This window comes from Manis pentadactyla, chromosome 10 (assembly GCF_030020395.1).
Source record: "Manis pentadactyla isolate mManPen7 chromosome 10, mManPen7.hap1, whole genome shotgun sequence".
NCBI classification, from domain to species: Eukaryota; Metazoa; Chordata; class Mammalia; order Pholidota; family Manidae; genus Manis; species Manis pentadactyla.
The window spans coordinates 82414490-82434421 of NC_080028.1; the positions used below are offsets into that span (position 1 = coordinate 82414490).

Sequence of the window (19932 nt, forward strand, 5' to 3'; positions counted from 1 at the left end):
TTACTAATGTGCATGTTTCCCTAACAGCCTATGAGTGCACAGGCAGACTACTTCCTATTTACCTCGCAGGGTCTAGCATAGAGTACGCACTTCGTAACTGTTGCAGGAACTATTTGCCTTGTATATTAAGTGAGGCTGTAAACTAGTTACTCGATGGTGGTAACTTAAAAGGCTAACATTTACTTGGCACTTAGTACATATCAGTCATCATTAACCCCTTTAATCCTTGTAATAATCCCACTACACAGATGAGGAAACTGAGGCCCAGGCAGATTAAGTAACTTGTCCCAGGCCACACATTTAGGTAAGTGGCAGAGCAAAGATTTAAACTCAGGCTCCAAACTCGTGCTCATAAACTGTTCAAATAAAATGAGTCAGGCCACACCTACTTGGGGATTGAGGTATCCCTGATCCAAGCTCTGATCTTAGCTTTGCTGATTCACATTCACCCAACCCACGGGGATCAGGCTCTGGGGAAATGATTAACAGATTAATCCAAACAAGACACTGACTTGCCCACCTAAGAATGTATCATGGAAGCTGTATTTGATTGAACAAATAAAATCCTCCATCTATACTAAGCATTCCATCTCAGTGGGTTCTGATCAAACTCTTAAGACCCCATTCCCATTTTGGGAAAAAAATTCTACCTGAAAAATGAAAACCACTGATTCAGAAACCCAATACTTCCCCACCACCCAAAACTCCCAGTAAAGATGTCAAACACTGAGAAACAGATGCCCCTGAACCTCTTTCTGGTTGTCTTTGTTGTCTCCAATATCACTCTTACTTGTAAGCAAAAATTCATACATTTCCTGAGGCCTGTGTATTAGATACTGTCACAAACATTCATTAGTTTTTAGGCTGGCTATTTTTTCAGTTGCTGTTGCTATTTTTTGATGACACAGAGGGAAGCACTTAACCTGAATGTTCTCCAAACCATGCTGCTGTAAAGGTTAATGGAGCAGCACTGCCATTTCATGGGCTTGCACTCTCCAAGCACAATACTTTCCCACCTTTGTCCCTATTTTAGAGTCCATCCCACCCCAAGGCCTGTATCCTTCTGTCCACTAACAACCATAACCTAGCAATGGGGCATCATGACAAACTCAGTATGGTGAATTCAAGACTGTTGCCATTAACAAACTGTTAATTTTCAAACTATGATACACAGATTCAATTCAAACTTTAATTCATCTTTTTTTCTGCTTTAAAAGATATTGAGAAGCCATATATTGTATGATTCCATTTATACGGAATATTCAGAATAAGCATACCATGAAACAGAAAACAGATTTGTGATTGTCAGGGGATGGTGGAGGGAGAAATGGGGAGTGACTGTTAGTAGGTATGGGGTTTCCTTTGGAGTCATGTAAAAGCTCTGGAACTAGAGAGTGGTGATGGTTGCACAACATGGTGAATGGACTTTTATGTCACTGAGCCTATACACTTTAAAATGGTTAAGTCACGTATTTTACCAAAAAAACCCTTAAGATTGTGGGAAAAAATGTTAAGGCATCATTTTCTGATACATTAAAGAATAAAGGATACTTAAGAAACAGTAAATAAAGAAAGCATAAAGGATCTGTCGTCTCCTATAAAGAGACCAAAATAAAATCTAACTTGGTGTTTTCCTACCAAAAAAGATATTGAGGAACAACAAAAAAACATTTTTAACATTTTTTTTTTGCAACAATTTTCTCAGGAGTACCCAATGTTCATGAATATATTTATCTACAGCTGGTGGGCAGAATAAACTAGTACAACCTTTCTGGGAAAATAGCTGATGATGTATCTTCGAATGTTCATATGAAATCTAAAACTATTTTAAGATACAAGATTTATTTTTTAAAATCTTCACACCCTTGGGCCCTTCTGAGAAATAGCCTAAGGCAATTTTCTGAAACATAGAAAAAGCTTTTTGCAAAAACATTAATCACATATTATTTACAACAGCAAAAAAATGTAACAATCTATCTGCCCAAGAATCCATGCAATGCAATATTATACAGCCATTATAAATATTTATGAAGCTTTTAATGATTTGGAAACCACTTACACTAGAATGGAAAAAGCAGAGGAAAAAAGTGCATTTACAGTATGCTCTCAACCACATTCAAAAAGTAAATAAGGTTAAAGACTAGAAGAAAACAAAAATCTTCATCGGAGGTTGAATCAGATGGTGGTTAATTTCTTGTCTATTTTTTATTTATCAAAATAGACTACAGAGTTCAATATACTTTTTACAATTAGAAAAAAAATAACTAAGTGAAATCAAGAGATAGCCGAAAAGATCTTGTGATTGCATTAGTCCCTACTGTAACTGCCAAATAGTACTAGAATGAATGGTACAACTAGATGGTAGAGATTAAGCTCACTCACTAGCCTCAAATCTTAGAAGGCTGGCTACTGCTGCTTTTTGAGTTTGTTCTGTTTTTTTTTTTAATAAATCCCTTATAGGAGAAGAGTATACATGAACGCCCTGTACTATTTTTCCAACACTTCTGCAAATCTAAAATTATCACAAAATATGTTTAAATGAAATAATCCTTTGATAGATCACTTCATTTGTCTTTCTCTAAAAACAGGATGCAGAATGTTCCTCGACAATAGTAAATCACATAGCTCCTTTCCTCATGAATTAAATAAAAGCCTTCCCAACCTAAGTGTCTATCAACAGATGAATGAATAAAGACGTGGTACATATACACAACAGAATATTATTCAGCCATAAAAAGAAAACAAATCCTACCATTTGCAACAACATGGATGGAGCTAGAGGATATTATGCTCAGTGAAATAAGCCAGGCAGAGAATGACAAGTACTAAATGATTTCACTCATTTGTGGAGTATAACAACAAAGCAAAACAGAAGGAACAAAACAGCAGCAGACTCACAGACTCCAAGAAGGGACTGTGGTTACTTAAAAGAAGGAGTTGGGGAGGGGGATGGGAAGGAAGAGAGAAGAGGGTTTAGGGACATTATAATTAACACTCACAATATAGGTAGGTAACAGGGAAGGCAGTACAGTATGGAGAAGACAAGTAATGACTCTATAGCATTGTATTATGCTGACAGACAGTGATTGCAATGGGGTGGAGGGGGTCTTCATAATATGGGTGGGTCAGTGCTGAAACCACAGTGTGGCTCATGTGAAACCTTCATAGGATTGTATATCAATGACACCTTAATTTAAAAAAACAATAAAAGCCTTCCCTGGAGTAGTTCTCTTCAAAGAAATCACCTGTGCAGTCTAGTAGATGCATCTCAGTTTTCATCCTCATGAACTGACTTAAAGACACTGAGTTTTTCACTCTTCCATGGATTATCTGTGGATCCATCTGCCCAAAATCCCACCTCAGGCCACAAATTCTTTGCTTAGTAACTTCCTACTTCTTTAAAACCCAGCTCAGCTGTCACCTCCTTTGGGAAGCCTTCCCTGATAAAATTTGGCCAGGCTTCTTTAAGTACAGTTGTACATTTTACAAGGTCTATTTCTGGACTTACCCCCCCGCCCAGCACTGTAATCTTCTGCAGATATACACATTTCCTCATCCAGGGTTAGAAAATTTCAGGAGTTATAACCTTCTAGAACGTCTATTCACCTTTTTCCTTCTTTTATTCCATAGCTGCAGACCAGATGAATTCCCAATTATTTAACAACTGTGTTGCAAGCAGACTTCCAAATTCACCAACAATGCTACCCCTAGCTCCTGACTTTCCATTTCAAGTAAAGAATTACAAATTACACATATCCTAATGCATAGACTCATACCATAAGTTAAGTGTCCTTTCAACTTCCTCTAAATAATCAGCAGTATTTACAACAGCCCACCCCTCACCCAGTATTAAGAATGCTTTCCTTTCTTTCTTCACCTACAGTATAGTGAATTCAAGACAACAAACTTTAGCATTCTATCCTTTGTTTATGCATAACTTCTACTTCCTAACTAAGAAGTTTAACTTCCTCATATCTTTTCATTTGTATCACCAAGTCTACTAGTTTAATATCTTGGCAGATTATCTTCCATAAAGTAGTGAAGACTTTTCATAACTCCCAAGTTATAACCCTCAAGAGTAAAAACCTCCAGGCTGCACTGTGCTGGGTCGGCTGGGCCCACTCACCAGCCAGCTAAGTGACTTACTCCAGACACCTGAAGGCACTCTAAGCCATACCTTTTTAAAATAATAAATGATTTAGCAAAGGCTTTGAAGGCTACTGGCAATCAAAAACACAAGTGTTGAACATCAAGGGTCTACTGAGTATGTCAATAAAAGCTTTCAATTCAAAGTTCTCTTTCACTTTCAATCTGTTCAGAATTGAAGTATTAAAGGGAATTCTTTTTCTCAAAATGTTTTTTGTATTTCTTTGAGGTCTTTTCAAAAGACTTTAAGTTGTTCTCTTCTTAAGAAGTCTCCTTTACAGTTACACCAGGATGCGATTTTTCAGCCCTTCTTAGTAAAGTCAGTCTATCCACAGAGCTCTGGAAACCAGTCATCCTCCGCCCCCCACAGTAAAATGAGATGAAGGCCACATGGTGCTCCTCAAACACAGCATAACATATGTGCCTGGATCTTTAATTTTGCTTATGAACAATGGAGGTGGATGGGAAGGAAGAGGAATATACATTGATTTTTAAACAAGTACAACCCAAGATTTTTAAGGAATTTCAGGTTTACAGAGAGCTGCTATGATCTATAACCCCCAAGGCAAATGCCCTCCTTTGTCTTGGAGGCTTGCTCTGTCATTAAAGACTTTCAGTATAAAATAAACCGTAAGCATGATTGATAAACTCTCCTACAACTTACTTCATATACCCTTAAACATTCTAATTCACACTAGTTCATAAACCTAAATAACAGTACCAGCAATAAATGACTACCAGAAAAATCACTGCACCAAGGTGAGCTCTGCAACTTTCTGGCAATGGAAATGCTCTCCTAAAATTAAACCTGCTCATACATTATGTTATGACAAGTAAACATGAAACCAAGTGGACAGGAATATATGTCTTAGTTTACATGGATCATCAGACAAAAGGTAAATGTATGATGGTTTATAAAACTATCAGCTTATATAGTCCCATCACTAAGACAATCATTATTCAAGTCCACAAAATTAGTACACATAAAATGTTAGTGTTCTTATTCTGAAAAAAATCACTGGCATGATATTCATCAATCAAATATGCAAGCCTTTCCAAATGTCATTTTATCAACATTCTAAAATTACTCAGCCAAATTACATTAAAAAAAATTTATTGGCTAACTCAACAGAAAAAATATAGGAAGATCAGGAGCTCAGGAATGGTCTACTCACACAGGAAAAAATACATATGGCAATCAAATATCAAAAGACGTCCCACTTCACTAGTAACTGAAGGACTATATATGTAATTCCTGAGGTGCTATTTTCACCTTTCACATTAAAAAGTTTTAATGTTAGCCAGATGGTGGGGAAACAGGAACCATGCCAATAGTGAGAGTATAAACTGATAAAATCTTTTTGCAGGAATACCACTTATTTACCAGAACTTTTTAAAGCACTTAACTGTTTGCTCCACAAATGCACAACTAGAAATTTATCCTAGAGTCTCATAAAGTGAGCAAAGATATATTCAATGTGTTTATTGGAGTACTAATGGTTTTAGGAGCAAACACGAGAAATCTAACATAATCAACATTAGAGAACCAGGTAAATACATTAAGCAGGCATACCATGTCCCAAAGTAAAATGATTAAAGAATGACAAACACTAAAAGATATCCTAATTGAGTTATTGAACTTCAGCAATATAGATTTCTTCCAACAACCATGCAAAAAAGGCAAGTTATCTCTCACTGGGGTAAAGACAATGCGTTATATGAATTAGGCTAACCAGGCTTTTCCACATACCAATGGCAGAAAACAATGTAGAAATATTTACAGATGCCCAGAAAAAGAATGTATGACCCCTGGGTATTCTATCCAGTCAGTTCACCATTTATGGATAAGGACGACAGACATTTTCAAACATGAAATAAGACGGGACTATAGCAACCATGAACTCCTTTGGGAAGAAAAGATAAGCTAATCAATGTTAAATAGATTTTAAAGAGTCAACAAAACAGTCAATCCCAGACAGTGGAACGATGTCTACAGGCTCTGAGTGAAGGGTGCAACCCAAGAATTTTATACCTAGCCAACATGTTCTCCCAACATAAAGGCAAACAGTCTAAATTCACCAAATAAGGCACCCTTTTTAAAAAATGACAATAAAATCTAGCCAACAGGAAGATGAATCAAAGAATTCAGATATGGAAAGATCATCTTTAAAAGAGCCAGTAGGGAACACTGAATCCCTTAAAATATAAAACTGAATACTGAAGGAATTACAATTATAGGGTGGACTATAAATGCTCCAAGGAGCCTGGGAAAGTAAAATGGCATCAAAAGTGAGGAAAGGAAAGTGGGAGAAGTTTAACTTCTCTTATTTTCCTGTTAGGAACTTCACTGATACCGCCTAGAACTAAAATATTAGAAGGTATTTATAAAAAATGCCTTCTAATATTTTTCATTATCTTTTTCCTTAACCTATGGGAGATTTATCAAGAGCTAATAATTAAGCAAAGATTTCTTTGAAATGTGACAACTACTTTTTCAATTTCACTTGCCTCTTTTTTCTGTCCTATTCAAGTGAGATAGAGAGATCTCAAGGGCATTATGCTTAGTGAAAAAAAGTCAATCTCAAAAGATTACATGCTGATTACATGCATGCACCTTTCTTAACATTACAAAACTATGAAGATAAAGAACACATTAGTGGTTGCTAGGAGAAAGGGAAGGGGGCTAATAACACAAAGAGCATCAGGCATGTGGGAGTTCTTTAGTGGTGATGGACAGCTCTGTACCTTGATTGTGGTGGTAGTTATATGGATCAATACAAGGAATAAACTGCAGAGAACCATACATACATAAATGAAATCAGGTTTTAAAAAGGTGAAAACTGAGTAAGGTCTGTAGTCTAGTCAGTAACTGATGCTTGCCAAATGTCAATTTCTCGGTTTTGATACTACACACAGCTATATAAGACTTCACCATTGGGGTACTTGAGGTGAAAGGTACATAGGACTCTTTATACTCATTTTACAGTTTCCTGTGAGAATGTAAATGTTTCAAGTATATCTGATTTTTAATTCAGGTAACAGTAAATTGATCTTTCTTTTATTCTAAGACCAGCATGAACCACAAAACCAGCACATCAACTTCTTTAGTAAATACTTATTTTAGGTATCCATTCCCCTTTCCAAATGTATGCACATACATACATACATACATACAAAGATTTAAGGAATGTTAAATCAGTTTATAGTTAAGATTTAGGATGACTTTATCATGTTTTTTGTACATTTTGATGCCTTTCAATTAGCACATTTTTATTAAAAACAAAATTACACAGTTGTTACTCTAAATTTAAGGAAGTTTTTTAAAAAATGATCTTCCTAGATCTGATTATTAGCTAATTTAGAAACCAATTATTTATTTCCCAGCTACATTTAGTTCATAAAATACCTTTGCCTTTTCAGGGAGTCTGAGACCAGACAGAACAGTAGGCTGCTCTAATGTAAATTAAGTACTGCACAGGCAAAACTTAATAGACTTAACTGAACAGAACACACAGAAAGAAATCGAGCAACCGACCTGATGTCCTAATGTGGCCAGCTTACAACTGTGCCCTCAATAGTCATACTTTCTCTGTGCTATCACATTAGAAGATAAGCAGAGATACCTAGTTTCTGTTTTGTTATCAGCAAACTTTTACCATCTCACCCTTTCTACTATGATGTAAATTTTGCAAGTTTTAAGGTTAGATGACTTTTATACACTATTTTTCCTGGGACAATATACCCAGTTGGGCTACTGATTTCAAGTAAATACGCCTATGTAAAAGTGCATAGGCTTAAGAAGAAACCTAGACTTACACAAAAAATATGGGCCATGGAGTCAGCACCTTAGATCTGAGTCCCATCTTTATCAACTAGGGATGTAATTTTGGGCAAGCTATTGACATTACCCTCCCTGAGCCTAAATGTTCTCATCTTCCTCAACCATAAAATAGGAACAGATGGTAATACCTACCTTGCAGGATTGCTGTTCAGAGGCTAAATGAGGTCCTGTACGCAGTATACACAAGGGCACAAACCTTTTTCTCCCTCTGAATTCCCGCTTCCTCCCTACCCATTAGCCTCCCTCACCTCCTTCACCTCTCTGCACTGCCAATTTCTTCAGTATCTACAACTCCTTCACCTCACCCACTGCTCCCAACTGTCCCTCAGCAGTTCTCCCAGCAGCCATTAGCTTCTGGAGCCTCCCAGCAAGTATACCATCTTCACAAGCATGTGCCCTAACACTCCCTCTTTCAACTGCTCACTTCCAACCTGCCCAGGGGAAAAATACTGTTATCTGAGCTTGGTGGCTGCATGATTTTGGAAAAACAGGATGTTTCCTATACTCACACTCTATTTCAATCTTACCACTCTCTCCAAATACTGCTACTGTCACTTACTAACCTCAAGGGACAACCTTGACCTTCTTGGATTTATTTTCACACCTGACTCTTTTGACTACCCAAGTATCTGCTGAATGCTTACTGGGTGACAGAAATACAAAGAGAAGATTCACCCTGATATGGACTCTTAAAGAGAAAGGCTGAGTGGGGATGATGGGCAGGGAGTGAGGAAAAGGATGGGTTTCACATTTTGCACTTCAAATTTCTGAACTGCTTGACACTACAAGAACGTTGTCTTGTAATTCCTTTATAATAATAACTGAAAAATCAAAATAACAAAGGCCAAAAAAAGAAAACCCTAATTATAATCAAAGATGACAAATGTTAAACTAGTGACTAGAAAACCTCAAAGAGGTTACGTTTATGGTGACCCTGGAACAGTAGGTAAGGTCTCACCTGAAAAAATGAAGAAAAGGACATTCAAGCAGAGGGAACAGTGCCAAGCAAAAGTGCAGAAGTATGAAGTATACTCAGTGTTCTGAGAATGACAAGTGGTTTGTTGTGACTAAAGAACAAGGTAGAATTTGGAAGTCTTTAAAAGGAATTCTAAATAAATCATTCTAAGCATTTAATAAACCATCTTCAACCTTACTGAAAGGTCTAAAATTAAAGGTAATTGTGAAATTCAGGGCCTGTGCTCTTTCCACTACTTTGCCATAATAAAAGTGTGGATCTGTGACAACAGTGGGGATCCTGTGCTCCAAATGATTTGGGGTAAGTGACATGATCACATCTGAGCTCCACAAGGTGACTCTGACAGGAACAGAGAAGAGGAGCAGGTGGAGAAAGTACCTGGAAGCTGTCAAGACAACAGTGAAAGCAAGAAACAATGGCCTGATCAAAGTGGAGAGAATGGAGGAAAAGGCCAACTTCAGGACACAAGTAAGCAGCAGAAGCATCAACAGGTCTACAAGTGGAGATTGCAGGTGAAGAGAAGTTAAAGATGGCTCAGGCTTACCACCTGAATGCCCAGTAATATCATTAACAGAACTAGGGCATGGGGGAGGAGGCACAAACCTGAGGGGAAGACATGGATTTGGTTTAGAAATGTTTCATCTGATGTCTACAGGACACTCAGGTGGATTCCAAGGCTAGAGAGCAAGGCTGAGTTCTCACTGGTCAAAACTGAAGCAATGAAAAAGACGATCGATCTAGGGAGACTGAACCAAGAGAGTAATATTACAGAAGCCAAGGGAGCCAAGAAAAAAGGTGTTTCAGGAAAAGAAAAGGAGTCCAGGGATTGCCAAAGGCCAAAAGGCAAAGTCAGATGGTATAAGGAGTGAAAAGAGGCTATTTATATGGGTTCAGAGCACACAGGTTACAGGTGATCTTAAAAGTGGTAAAGACAAAAGTCTGTCTGCAACGGGTTGTAGAATGCACCACCAGTGGAAGTGAAAGAGGGGAGGCAGGGTGAAAAAAGTAGAGACAAGAGTAGCTGCTACACATTCAGAAATTCCATCCTTTCCACCCCAGTCTGTGCTGGCACATCTTCCTTGCCTTGGACATGTATGTCACAATCCAACTACCAAAAATTGTCAAGATCCTTATCCTGCCAAATGCCAATTACCTTCATCTCAGCATAGCTGCGACTGCCCACTACCTGTCAGAAGACAGAGCCAAATCTCTGTCGTAGCAGCACATGGCCGGCCCCTATCATCTTTCTGTCGGTTCTTTCACCTGTTATCTCTTCCATTCCCACCAAATCAAAAGTCACCAATTAACTAAAATTTCCCACTATTCCCAAACACCAATCTAGAGGCTTCCAAAATCAACCTGACCTTTTCCCTCTTCTTCATCCCTTGAATTTGGAATCAGTGTTTGCAAGTCTTCCTCTCCACTCTAATTCTATACCCAAGAACAGGCCTTTGTCACATCCATACAGGCATGGTGTCGTATCTGGTTTCTCATACCAATCTACCCTACACATAGTAAATGGATTAATTTTCCTTCAAGCAAAACCAGACGACAGAGAAAGTCAAATTCCCAGTATTAGAGGCCCTCTGTAATCTAGCCATAAACTACCTGTATAGTTTTCTCTCCAACTACTAAACAGAAACCTCCACCATGGCCAAACCAGTCTCTTCAATGTTTTCTTAACATTACACATTTAGTTTTACCCTTCTCTGAAATATCCTTTCCCCGCAAGTTCTGTTCATCATAGGGAACCTAGCTTACTCCCTCTCTCTAACGCCCCCTTTGAAAATTCAAGATCTCCACAGCTTTCCTACCACAATTTTAACTGTCTACTATGCCAGGTATTGTTCTAGACCACTGTGCTTGGAATACATGAGTGAACAAAGCAAAGATTCCTAGCTTTATGAAGTTAGTATTTTAGCAGAAAGGGAAAACAAAAGATAGACTTTCATAAATAAAGACAGACTTTCACTGAGTACATAAAATGTTCAAATATTATAAATGCTACAAAAAGAAGTAAAAATGGGAGTTCTGGAATGGGATTACAATTTTAAATAGGGAGGTAAGGCTAGCCCTCATTGGTAAGATGACTCTTAAGAAGGTCAAGTTAGACATGCAGATATCTAGGGGAAAGTGCAGTCCAATCAGAAGCAACAGCCAGGCCAAAGCCATGGGAAAGGAACAGCAAGGAGCCTAGGGTAGCTGAAGAGTGAGCCAAGGGGAAAGTGCAGAAGACAAATTAATCATGTAACCAGAGCCAGAATACGGAAGGTACAGTAAGTCAGGGAAGAGCTTCTGGGCTGCTTTTGACTTCCCTCTAAATAAGAAAAGTAGCCATGGGCATAGAGCACAGACATAATCTGCCTTAGATATTGCAAAGGATCACTGAGGCTACCATGTTGAAAATGGCTTACAAAAGGGCAGGGTCAGAAACTAAAAGTTAGAAGCAAACTCATGCTCCAGGCAAGAGATGATGAAGGCCGGAACTAGAGTGGTAGCAGTGGAGGAACTAGTGATAAAATCTTGGCAACATTTCAAAGGTAGAAAACAATCGCCTTTCCTGATACAGGCCAGATTTGGGGTGAGAGAGAAAGAAAGGTCAAGGATGATTTACAGTTTTTGGCACAAGCAGCTGGAAGGATGGAGCTGCCCTCAACTGAGGCGGAGAAGGCTGGGGAAAAGACTGAGAGGGGCAGGTCAGGAGTTGAGTTCCAGACAAGTTACATTTGACATGCCTAACAAACAAGCCTACATATCAAGTAGGCAGCTGAGGAGAGAGGTCTGGACTGGGCACTCACTAGGTCTGGAGGCCAAGGGCAGTTGTTCAAAGATCAGTGAGATGAGGAAGAAACATCCAGTGAGACAGGTGAAAACCAAAAGCACACCTTAGTGTCCTGGAGCCAAGAGAGACTGAGTGGAAGAAGGAGTGTTCATCTTATCCAATGCTCCTGAGTTTCATGAGGACTGAGAAACAACCATGGGATTTAGCAATGGGGTGGGGGGAAGGGGGGATGGAACTGACAAATGAGCTCAACAGAGAATGGAGGATGAAGAATTAGAGACCACTCTTTCCTGGCGTTTTGCTGCAGAGAGAACACAGAAATGGGGCAGCAGCTGGCAGGGAAAGTAGGGGCAAAGGTATTTCAAAGAAAAACCAGCATGTTTGTGTGCTGCATGTATGCACATAAAGCCCCAAAATGTCCTAAGCACTCAACGAATGTTAATTCCCTCCTTCATGCTCCCTTGACACCAATTATTTTCTATTATCTTTACTGATACGTATCTAATTTCCTAACTATATGCAAACAACTTTTATTTGGAAGGCCCTATTTTTCCTTGTCCAACTGGCAAACTCTTCTTAATCCTTTAAGATTCAAATATTCCTCCTAGGGAAACTTTCCTGACCCCTCTCCTTGGCTAATTCCCTCAGATATGTTACCTTTGTACCAATGCATTCTCCTATCATCCTTCATCAGTCTCTTGTAATTATCAGACTGTATGCTCCTTCTGCCTCACTAAACTGACTCCTAGAGGGCAGGAGTCAGTTTTCATTCATCTTGGGGTAAAAGTCTAACAGTGAAGATCACTGACTCTTGAGCCAGACTTGCCTGGGTTTGAATCCCAGTTCCACTACTTGAATGTTCTCATCTATAAAATGAGAAGTAAAAATTGCCTCTACCTCTTGGCATTGCATGGAAGAGTAAATTAGTTAGTATATGTAAAGTGCCTGGCATATGCTAGGCCCTATAAATTTTAACTATTATTATATCCGCAGTACCTAGGATTATCAGCTTGATGCAAGAAGTCAAATTCGTTCATGATGTACACTAAAAAAGTTTTGACTTACTACCAAGAATTAGTTATCTATACCCTATCAATAGATTTTATTTTGTTGACTTTACCATTCTTCAACGAACTAGAGAAAGTAATTCTAAAATTCATATGGAACCACAAAAGACCCCGAATAGCCAAAGCAATCCTGAGAAAGAAGAATAAAGCTGGGGGGATTACACTCCCTGACTTCAAGCTCTACTACAAAAGCCACAGTAATCAAGACAATTTGGTACTGGCACAAGAACAGACCCATAGACCAATGGACAGACTAGAGAGCCCAGATATAAACCAGATATGACTTGAACTACATCATGTTCTAATCTACTAAAAAGCTCCTTTAAGATCAGGAACAAAACAAGGATGTCCACTCTCTCCACTTTTATTCAACATAGTTCTGGAGGTCCTCGCCAGAGCAAACAGACAACACAAAGAAATAAAAGGCATTCAGATTGGTAAAGAAGTTAAACTGTCACTGTTTGCACATGACATGATATTGTACATAAAAAAACCCTAAAGACTCCATTCCAAAACTACTGTATCTAATATCTGAATTCAGCAAAGTTGCGGGACACAAAATTAATACACAGAAATCTGCTGCATTATACACTAACGATGAACTAGAAGGAAAAGAAATCAGGAAAACAATTCCATTCACAACTGCATCAAAAAGATTAAAATACCTAGAAATAAACCTAAGCGAGGAAGTGAAAGACCTATACTCTGAAAACTACAAGACACTCACAAGAGAAATTAAAGAAGATATCAATAAATGGAAACACATCCCGTGCTCATGGACAGGGAGAATTAATATTGTCAAAATGGTCATCCTGCCTAAAGCAATCTACAGATTCATTGCAATTCCTATCAAAATACCAAAAGCATTCTTCAACGAACTAGAGAAAGTAATTCTAAAATTCATATGGAACCACAAAAGACCCCGAATAGCCAAAGCAATCCTGAGAAAGAAGAATAAAGCTGGGGGGATTACACTCCCTGACTTCAAGCTCTACTACAAAAGCCACAGTAATCAAGACAATTTGGTACTGGCACAAGAACAGACCCATAGACCAATGGACAGACTAGAGAGCCCAGATATAAACCCAAGTATATATGGTCAATTAATATATGATAAAGGAGCCATGGACATACAATGGAGAAATGACAACCTCTTCGACAAATGGTATTGGCAAAACTGGACAGCTACATGCAAGAGAATTAAACTGGATTATTCTCTATCCCCATACACAAAGTAAACTCAAAATGGATCAAAGACCTGAATGTAAGTCATGAAACCATAAAACTCTTAGAAGATAACATAGGCAAAAATCTCCCAAATATAAACATGAGCAATTTTTCTGAATGCATCTCCTCGAGCAAGGGAACCAAAGCAAAAATGAACACATGGGACTACATCAAACTTAAAAGCTTCTGTACAGCAAAGGACACCATCAACAGAACAAAAAGGCATCCTACAGTATGGGAGAATATATTTGTAAACGACATATCTGACAAGGGGTTGACAACCAAAATATATAAAGAACTCGCACACCTCAACACCCAAAAAGTAAATAACCTGATTTTAAAAATGGGCAGAGGATATAAACAGACAATTCTCCAAAAAAGAAATTCAGATGGCCAACAGGCACATGAAAAGATGCTCCACATCACTAACTATCAGGGAAATGCAAATAAAAACCACAGTGAGATATCATCTCACACCAGTAAGGATGGCCAGTATCGACAAGACTAAGAACAACAAATGCCGGCGAGGATGTGGAGAAAGGGGAACCCTCCCACACTGCTGGTGGGAATGTAAGCTAATTCAACCATGTGGAAAGCAATATGGAGGTTCCTCAAAAAACTAAAAATAGAAATACCATTTGATCCGGGAATTCCACTCCTAGGAATTTACCCAAAAAATATAACTTCTCAGATTCAAAGACATATGCACCCCTATGTTTATTGCAGCACTATTTACAATAGCTAAGATATGGAAGCAACCTAAGTGTCCACCAGTAGATGTGGTACTTACACACAATAGAATACTACTCAGCCATAAGAAAGAAACAAATTCTACAATTTGCAACAACATGGATGGAGCTGGAGGATATTATACTCAGTGGAATAAGCCAGGCGTAGAAAGACAAGTACCAAATGATTTCCCTCATTTGTGCAGAATAACAATAAAGTAAAACTGAAAGAACAAAACAGCAACAGACTCACAGACTCCAAGAAGGGACTAGCAGTTACCAAAGGCGAGGGGTGGGGAGGGAAGGAGAAGGGGATTCAGGGTATTATGCTTGGCACACATGGTGGTGGGGATAAGGGAGAAGACAATATAGCGCAGAGAAGGCAAATAGTGACTGTGGCATCTTACCACACTGATGGGCAGTGACTACAATGGGGTATGGGGGGAACACGAAAACAGGGGTGAATGTAGTAACCACATCATTTTTTCATGTGAAACCTTCATAAGAGTGTATATCAGTAATACCTTAATAAAATAATTAATTAATTAATTAATTAAACATACACTTTTAAAAAAAGCTATTAAAGTCACTTCTTTATATTTAACTTATCTCCCAGACTACCTCTAATTTTGTGACTGACTACAGAACCTCTAAGCACTGCTGAAACTTTCTTTGTCACCTCCCTACACCACCCAGGTTTTTTCATACCTCCTCCCACCCCCGCTGCCCCCACCAACACCACGGCATGATGCACAATTAATTCAACACTGTTGAAAAAGTGAATGACACAGTATCTGCGTGGCCAAATTTAAGGTCTCATTTTGCCTCATTTTGCCTCCACTATACAGACCACTCACATATGACATTCAAAAAAAATAAGTCTTGGTAACCAAAGCAATTTTCCAAGCAACTAAAAGAAAGCAAATTTAAGCAATAACTCTATTTACACAAAATTTCCATAATAAGCAACAATAGCTCATTCAATATTAAGTAACTTCTGGGAAATAGTGGAAACCTCTAAGATGTTACATCACTTAAGAACTCATGAGAATTCAACTAAAAATTTAGTCAAATGCAGTTAGGGTATGGCTGTTGTAGTAATTCTTTACTGTAACTACAAATCTTTTTTTAACTGATTCTAGATTTGCAAGTCGAGATCCCTCCTCCTAGAAGGGCAGCTTAAAGGAAATACTCATATTCCCCAACCCCACTGCTATCTATCTCAGAATCAAAAAGTGGTTGGAAGACACTTCCGGTCACCTTCCTCATGCACAGTCAGTCAGTCCTGGGTCATGATGGCTGGACCTATGACTTTTTGACTTTATGGTGGTGCAAAAGCCATATGCATTCAGTGAAAACCATCCTTCCCAGTTTTGAATTTGGACGTTTTCCTGGACTAGCACTACACTGGACGATACCGGGCAGCTGCAGCTCCTGGTCAGCCAGCCACACAATCGTGAGGGTCAACAACTGACAGACTTATAGCTATTCTGTTCTTCACTTTCAGTACAATATTCAACAAATTACATGAGGTACTCAACATTTTATTCTAAAATAGGCTTTGTGTTAGATGATTTTGCCCAACTTTAGGCTAAGTGTTCTGAGGACGTTTAAGGTAAGATAGGCTAAGCTGTGATATCCTATAACTTACAGTATTTTCAACTTACAACCGGGTTATGGGGACAGATAACTCCCTTGTTAAGTAGAGGAAGATCTGTGCTACAAAGACAACTTTGGACTAGAGTACCTTGGGTCCAAATGCCAGCTCCACCACCACTTGTCAAGCAGGTATCCTACAGTAGTGATGAGAATAATGCAACCTAACAGGGTTGGTCTGGTTAACTGATACTGAATGACTAAAAGAAAAGTGAATAAATGAAAAATAGCTAGCTTATGGCAAATACTTAAGAAATAGTCATTTTGTCATAATACACCATTTTCACAGTGGAGTTGAAGTTTTCAAAAGAAGATATTTAAAGGCTCAAATACATGCCAACTAACCTTGGCATAAATGAAGTTCTTGGAATAAATAAAGAGCTGTGATCCCAAGGCAAAGACCCTCCTCCTCCTGTAAAACATAAAGGCAATGGCTTCCTTGTGTTTTAGGTACCAGGCCTGCCCCACACATACTCCTGATCTTGGAATACCTACAGATGAACCCCTAGTGTCAGTGACACCTAAAGGAAATGATCAGACAGTCCTATTGACCTCACATCCACTGTGGCCACGTGCTCTATGCTTAAATATGTGAGGTATTTTCTTATAAAAATCTTGATTCAAAACATCAGAAAATAACATATAGAGTCATCATGAAGTTAATACTTTACAACTAATTGCTCAAACGTGGTCATTTCCATAATGCTTTCATGATTGCCAATAAAATGAAACCTGAATACAAGGGTGCTTGGCTAGCTTAGGTCAATAACCAATAAAATTCTGTCCAAGGATTCTATCACCTGACATTTCCTAGAACCTGGCTTATGGCTACTTAAAATTCATTGAAAGATTTGTACACCCATGTTCACAGCAGCATTACTCACAATAGCCAAAAAGGTGGAAGTAACCCAGGGGTCCATCAACCAATGAATGGATAAACAAAACGGGGTACAGACACACAATGGAACATTTTCCAGTCTTAAAAAGGAAGGAAATTCTGACACATGCTACAACATGGATGAACCTTGAGAACACAAAATAAGTCAACTCCAAAAAGACAAATACTGTATGATTCCACTTACATGAGGTCTCAAGAGCAGTCAAATTCAGAGTCAAAAAGTAGAATGGTGGCAGACAGGGGACAAGGGGTGAAGGGAATGGGAATTACTGTTTAATGGGCAGTTTCAGTTTTGCAAGACCAAAAAATGTTCCGGGGATGGCTACACAGCAATGTGAACATACATAATGCTACAGAACTGTACACTTAAAAAAATGGCTAACATGGTAGACTGTATGTGTATTTCCAACTTAAAAACAAAAACAAAATCCACGGAAAGAATAAATGAAGGGGTACTACTTTTATCACTCACTGTTGTACCTCATACCTTTGGATTATTTATTAGAAAATTCCTATTTCCACATTTTATGGATGAGGAAATTGGAACTCAGAGAGTTTAACTGATCTGCCATGAAACTACATAAGGTATCTACTATACGATGCTGCTCAGTATTAAGTGTATTTTATCCCACTGTTGTTAAACCCCATGGAGACAAGGGCTATGCCTTGGAACCGACACACAACTCACAGGCCTAAACATCTGTATCACAGAACATGTTACTGTGTCCCTTCCTCTGCTAAAAGCCCTAAATCAGCAGGGGAAAATGGGCAGCCTTAAGAACACTTCTGTCACTGGAGGTGTTCAAACACAGGCTGGGCCATCAACCACTCCCAATGGACTTACTATGTGCCAGGAACTGGGGCAGATAAAGGTTCAGACAGTCTCTTTGAGGGATCTGAACCTACTGCAGTACACAAAGTTCAGAAACAATTACCAAAACAAAAAGACAAATGCTTAATGAATAGATGTGAGTACACAACCTACAAGGAGTACTGAGAATGTCCATGGGTCTGAAAAATGTAGAAGTATCTTCAAAGTAGGCGGCTTCTGAGCTGGATCTGGAAGGATGAAGTTTTGCAGGCACTAACAGGGAAAAGGCCACAGCATGTAGCAGACTGAGTGTCAAAAGAATAACACTGTTCCTGACTTTGCTATTATTATCTAGGTAAGCACCTCTGTAAATCACAAAGCTTCAGTCTCCCCATATATAAACCTATAGCAAGACCCTGTCCAGCTCTGTGTGTTATATCTAACAGGAGCGTTTAAGTACAACTTCCTAGGTTCAGATCATGGCACTGTCCCTTAAGAATGACCCTGAGCTGAGTAATCAGCTACACTGTGCCTCAGTCTCCCTACTTCAGAAGAGGGCTCATGTGGTAATTAAACAGTCACTTAGCACAGGCCCTGGCACATAAATAAATGGCCCTCAATAAATAAATGATTGCTCCTATCATGACCAGCTACATTGTAAGAGGCCAACACCAGATGCAAGGATTGCGCCTCCTGGTCTCTCCCAGTCCTGAGACATCCCTGGGGGGATGGGAGCGCAGAGCTGGGGCCGCAAACCCTGCACGCATGTGTCACTGTCCGGCTCGGCACGCGCCTCTCCCCACCCCGGGGAGAAGCGATTGCTCAGCAGTCCCAGGCCCGCTCCCCACCTCTCAGGCCGGGCACCCAGGGAGGGAAGAAGCTCAGACCCGACTTACCATGCTGGCCGGGGAAGAGGGCGGCTCAGGTGAGCTGGCTTTCGGGCTTCGGACACGTCCCGCTCACACGGTTCAGGTCATGGTCCCAGCAGGCTCGGTAAGTCCCCGACCATGCAAAGACAACCGCTTCCCCACCCGGGTCCCGCAAGGACCCTCTAAAAAGAGCTACGCCCCCCGGCGCGCCTCATCGGGGACCCCCGAAACAATTCATCCAGACCCACCCGTCCCTCCCCAGACAAATTGAAAAAGCAGGAAATGGGGGAGGAGGGCAGCGACTCGGGGGCCCCCGCCCAGGCCCGACCCCCGAGGGGAGGCTCCGGGCCCAGGAAGGGGCTCCCCGGCCTCCGCGTTCAGAAGCGGCGGCGGGCCCGGCCGCGAGGCTGAAGGGGCGGAGGCTGAAGGGGCCTCAGCGGCACAGCCCGGGCAGCCGGCTCAGAGGAGAGGCCCAGGGGCCCGGGCTGTCCTCCTCGGCTCAGCCCACACGGCCGCCGCCACCGCCCCCCAGAGCATCCCTGCGCGTGCCTGCCCTGAAGCCGCCCGCTCGCGCCGCACGGCCAGCACCGACCAACAGCCCCAACGCGCCGGAAGTGGCGAGCGCCCGGCGCGGCCCCACGGCGCGGCCGCTGGGCTGCGGCGCGGGAACCGGACCAATCCGGAATCGAGCGGCGGAGGGAGGACGGAGGGGGGACACGGGGCGGGGCCGCACCTGACGGCTGCCGCCTGGCCCCGCCCCGCGCCCTCCGTCAGTCATGGCCGCCATGTTGGTAAAAGGCGCCGGGCCTACCATATTAGTAAAGGGACGGTTTCTCTTTCGCTTCGTCTGCCCATTCATTCGCAGATCTTTAGGGTGCGCCTTCTACGCGCCAAGCAACGGCTGGAAATAGGCAGCACGCAACCTCTGCCT

At 40.5% G+C, this 19932-nt stretch overlaps 1 protein-coding gene across 3 annotated transcripts in view; it reads right to left on the bottom strand.

Moving 5' to 3' along the window:
- The window catches only part of XPO6 (exportin 6), a 114872-nt gene extending 95271 nt beyond the window's left edge, over positions 1-19601 (bottom strand). The window contains exon 1 of one of the 3 annotated variants that reach the window (XM_036905702.2): positions 19029-19601. In XM_036905702.2, the coding sequence (XP_036761597.2) occupies positions 19029-19031 (3 nt within the window). In that variant the 5' untranslated portion in view covers positions 19032-19601. The remainder of the gene's footprint in view (positions 1-19028) is intronic. The other 2 variants (XM_036905701.2, XM_057487082.1) reach the window with 2 other exon arrangements.
- Positions 19602-19932: the final 331 nt, after the last annotated feature.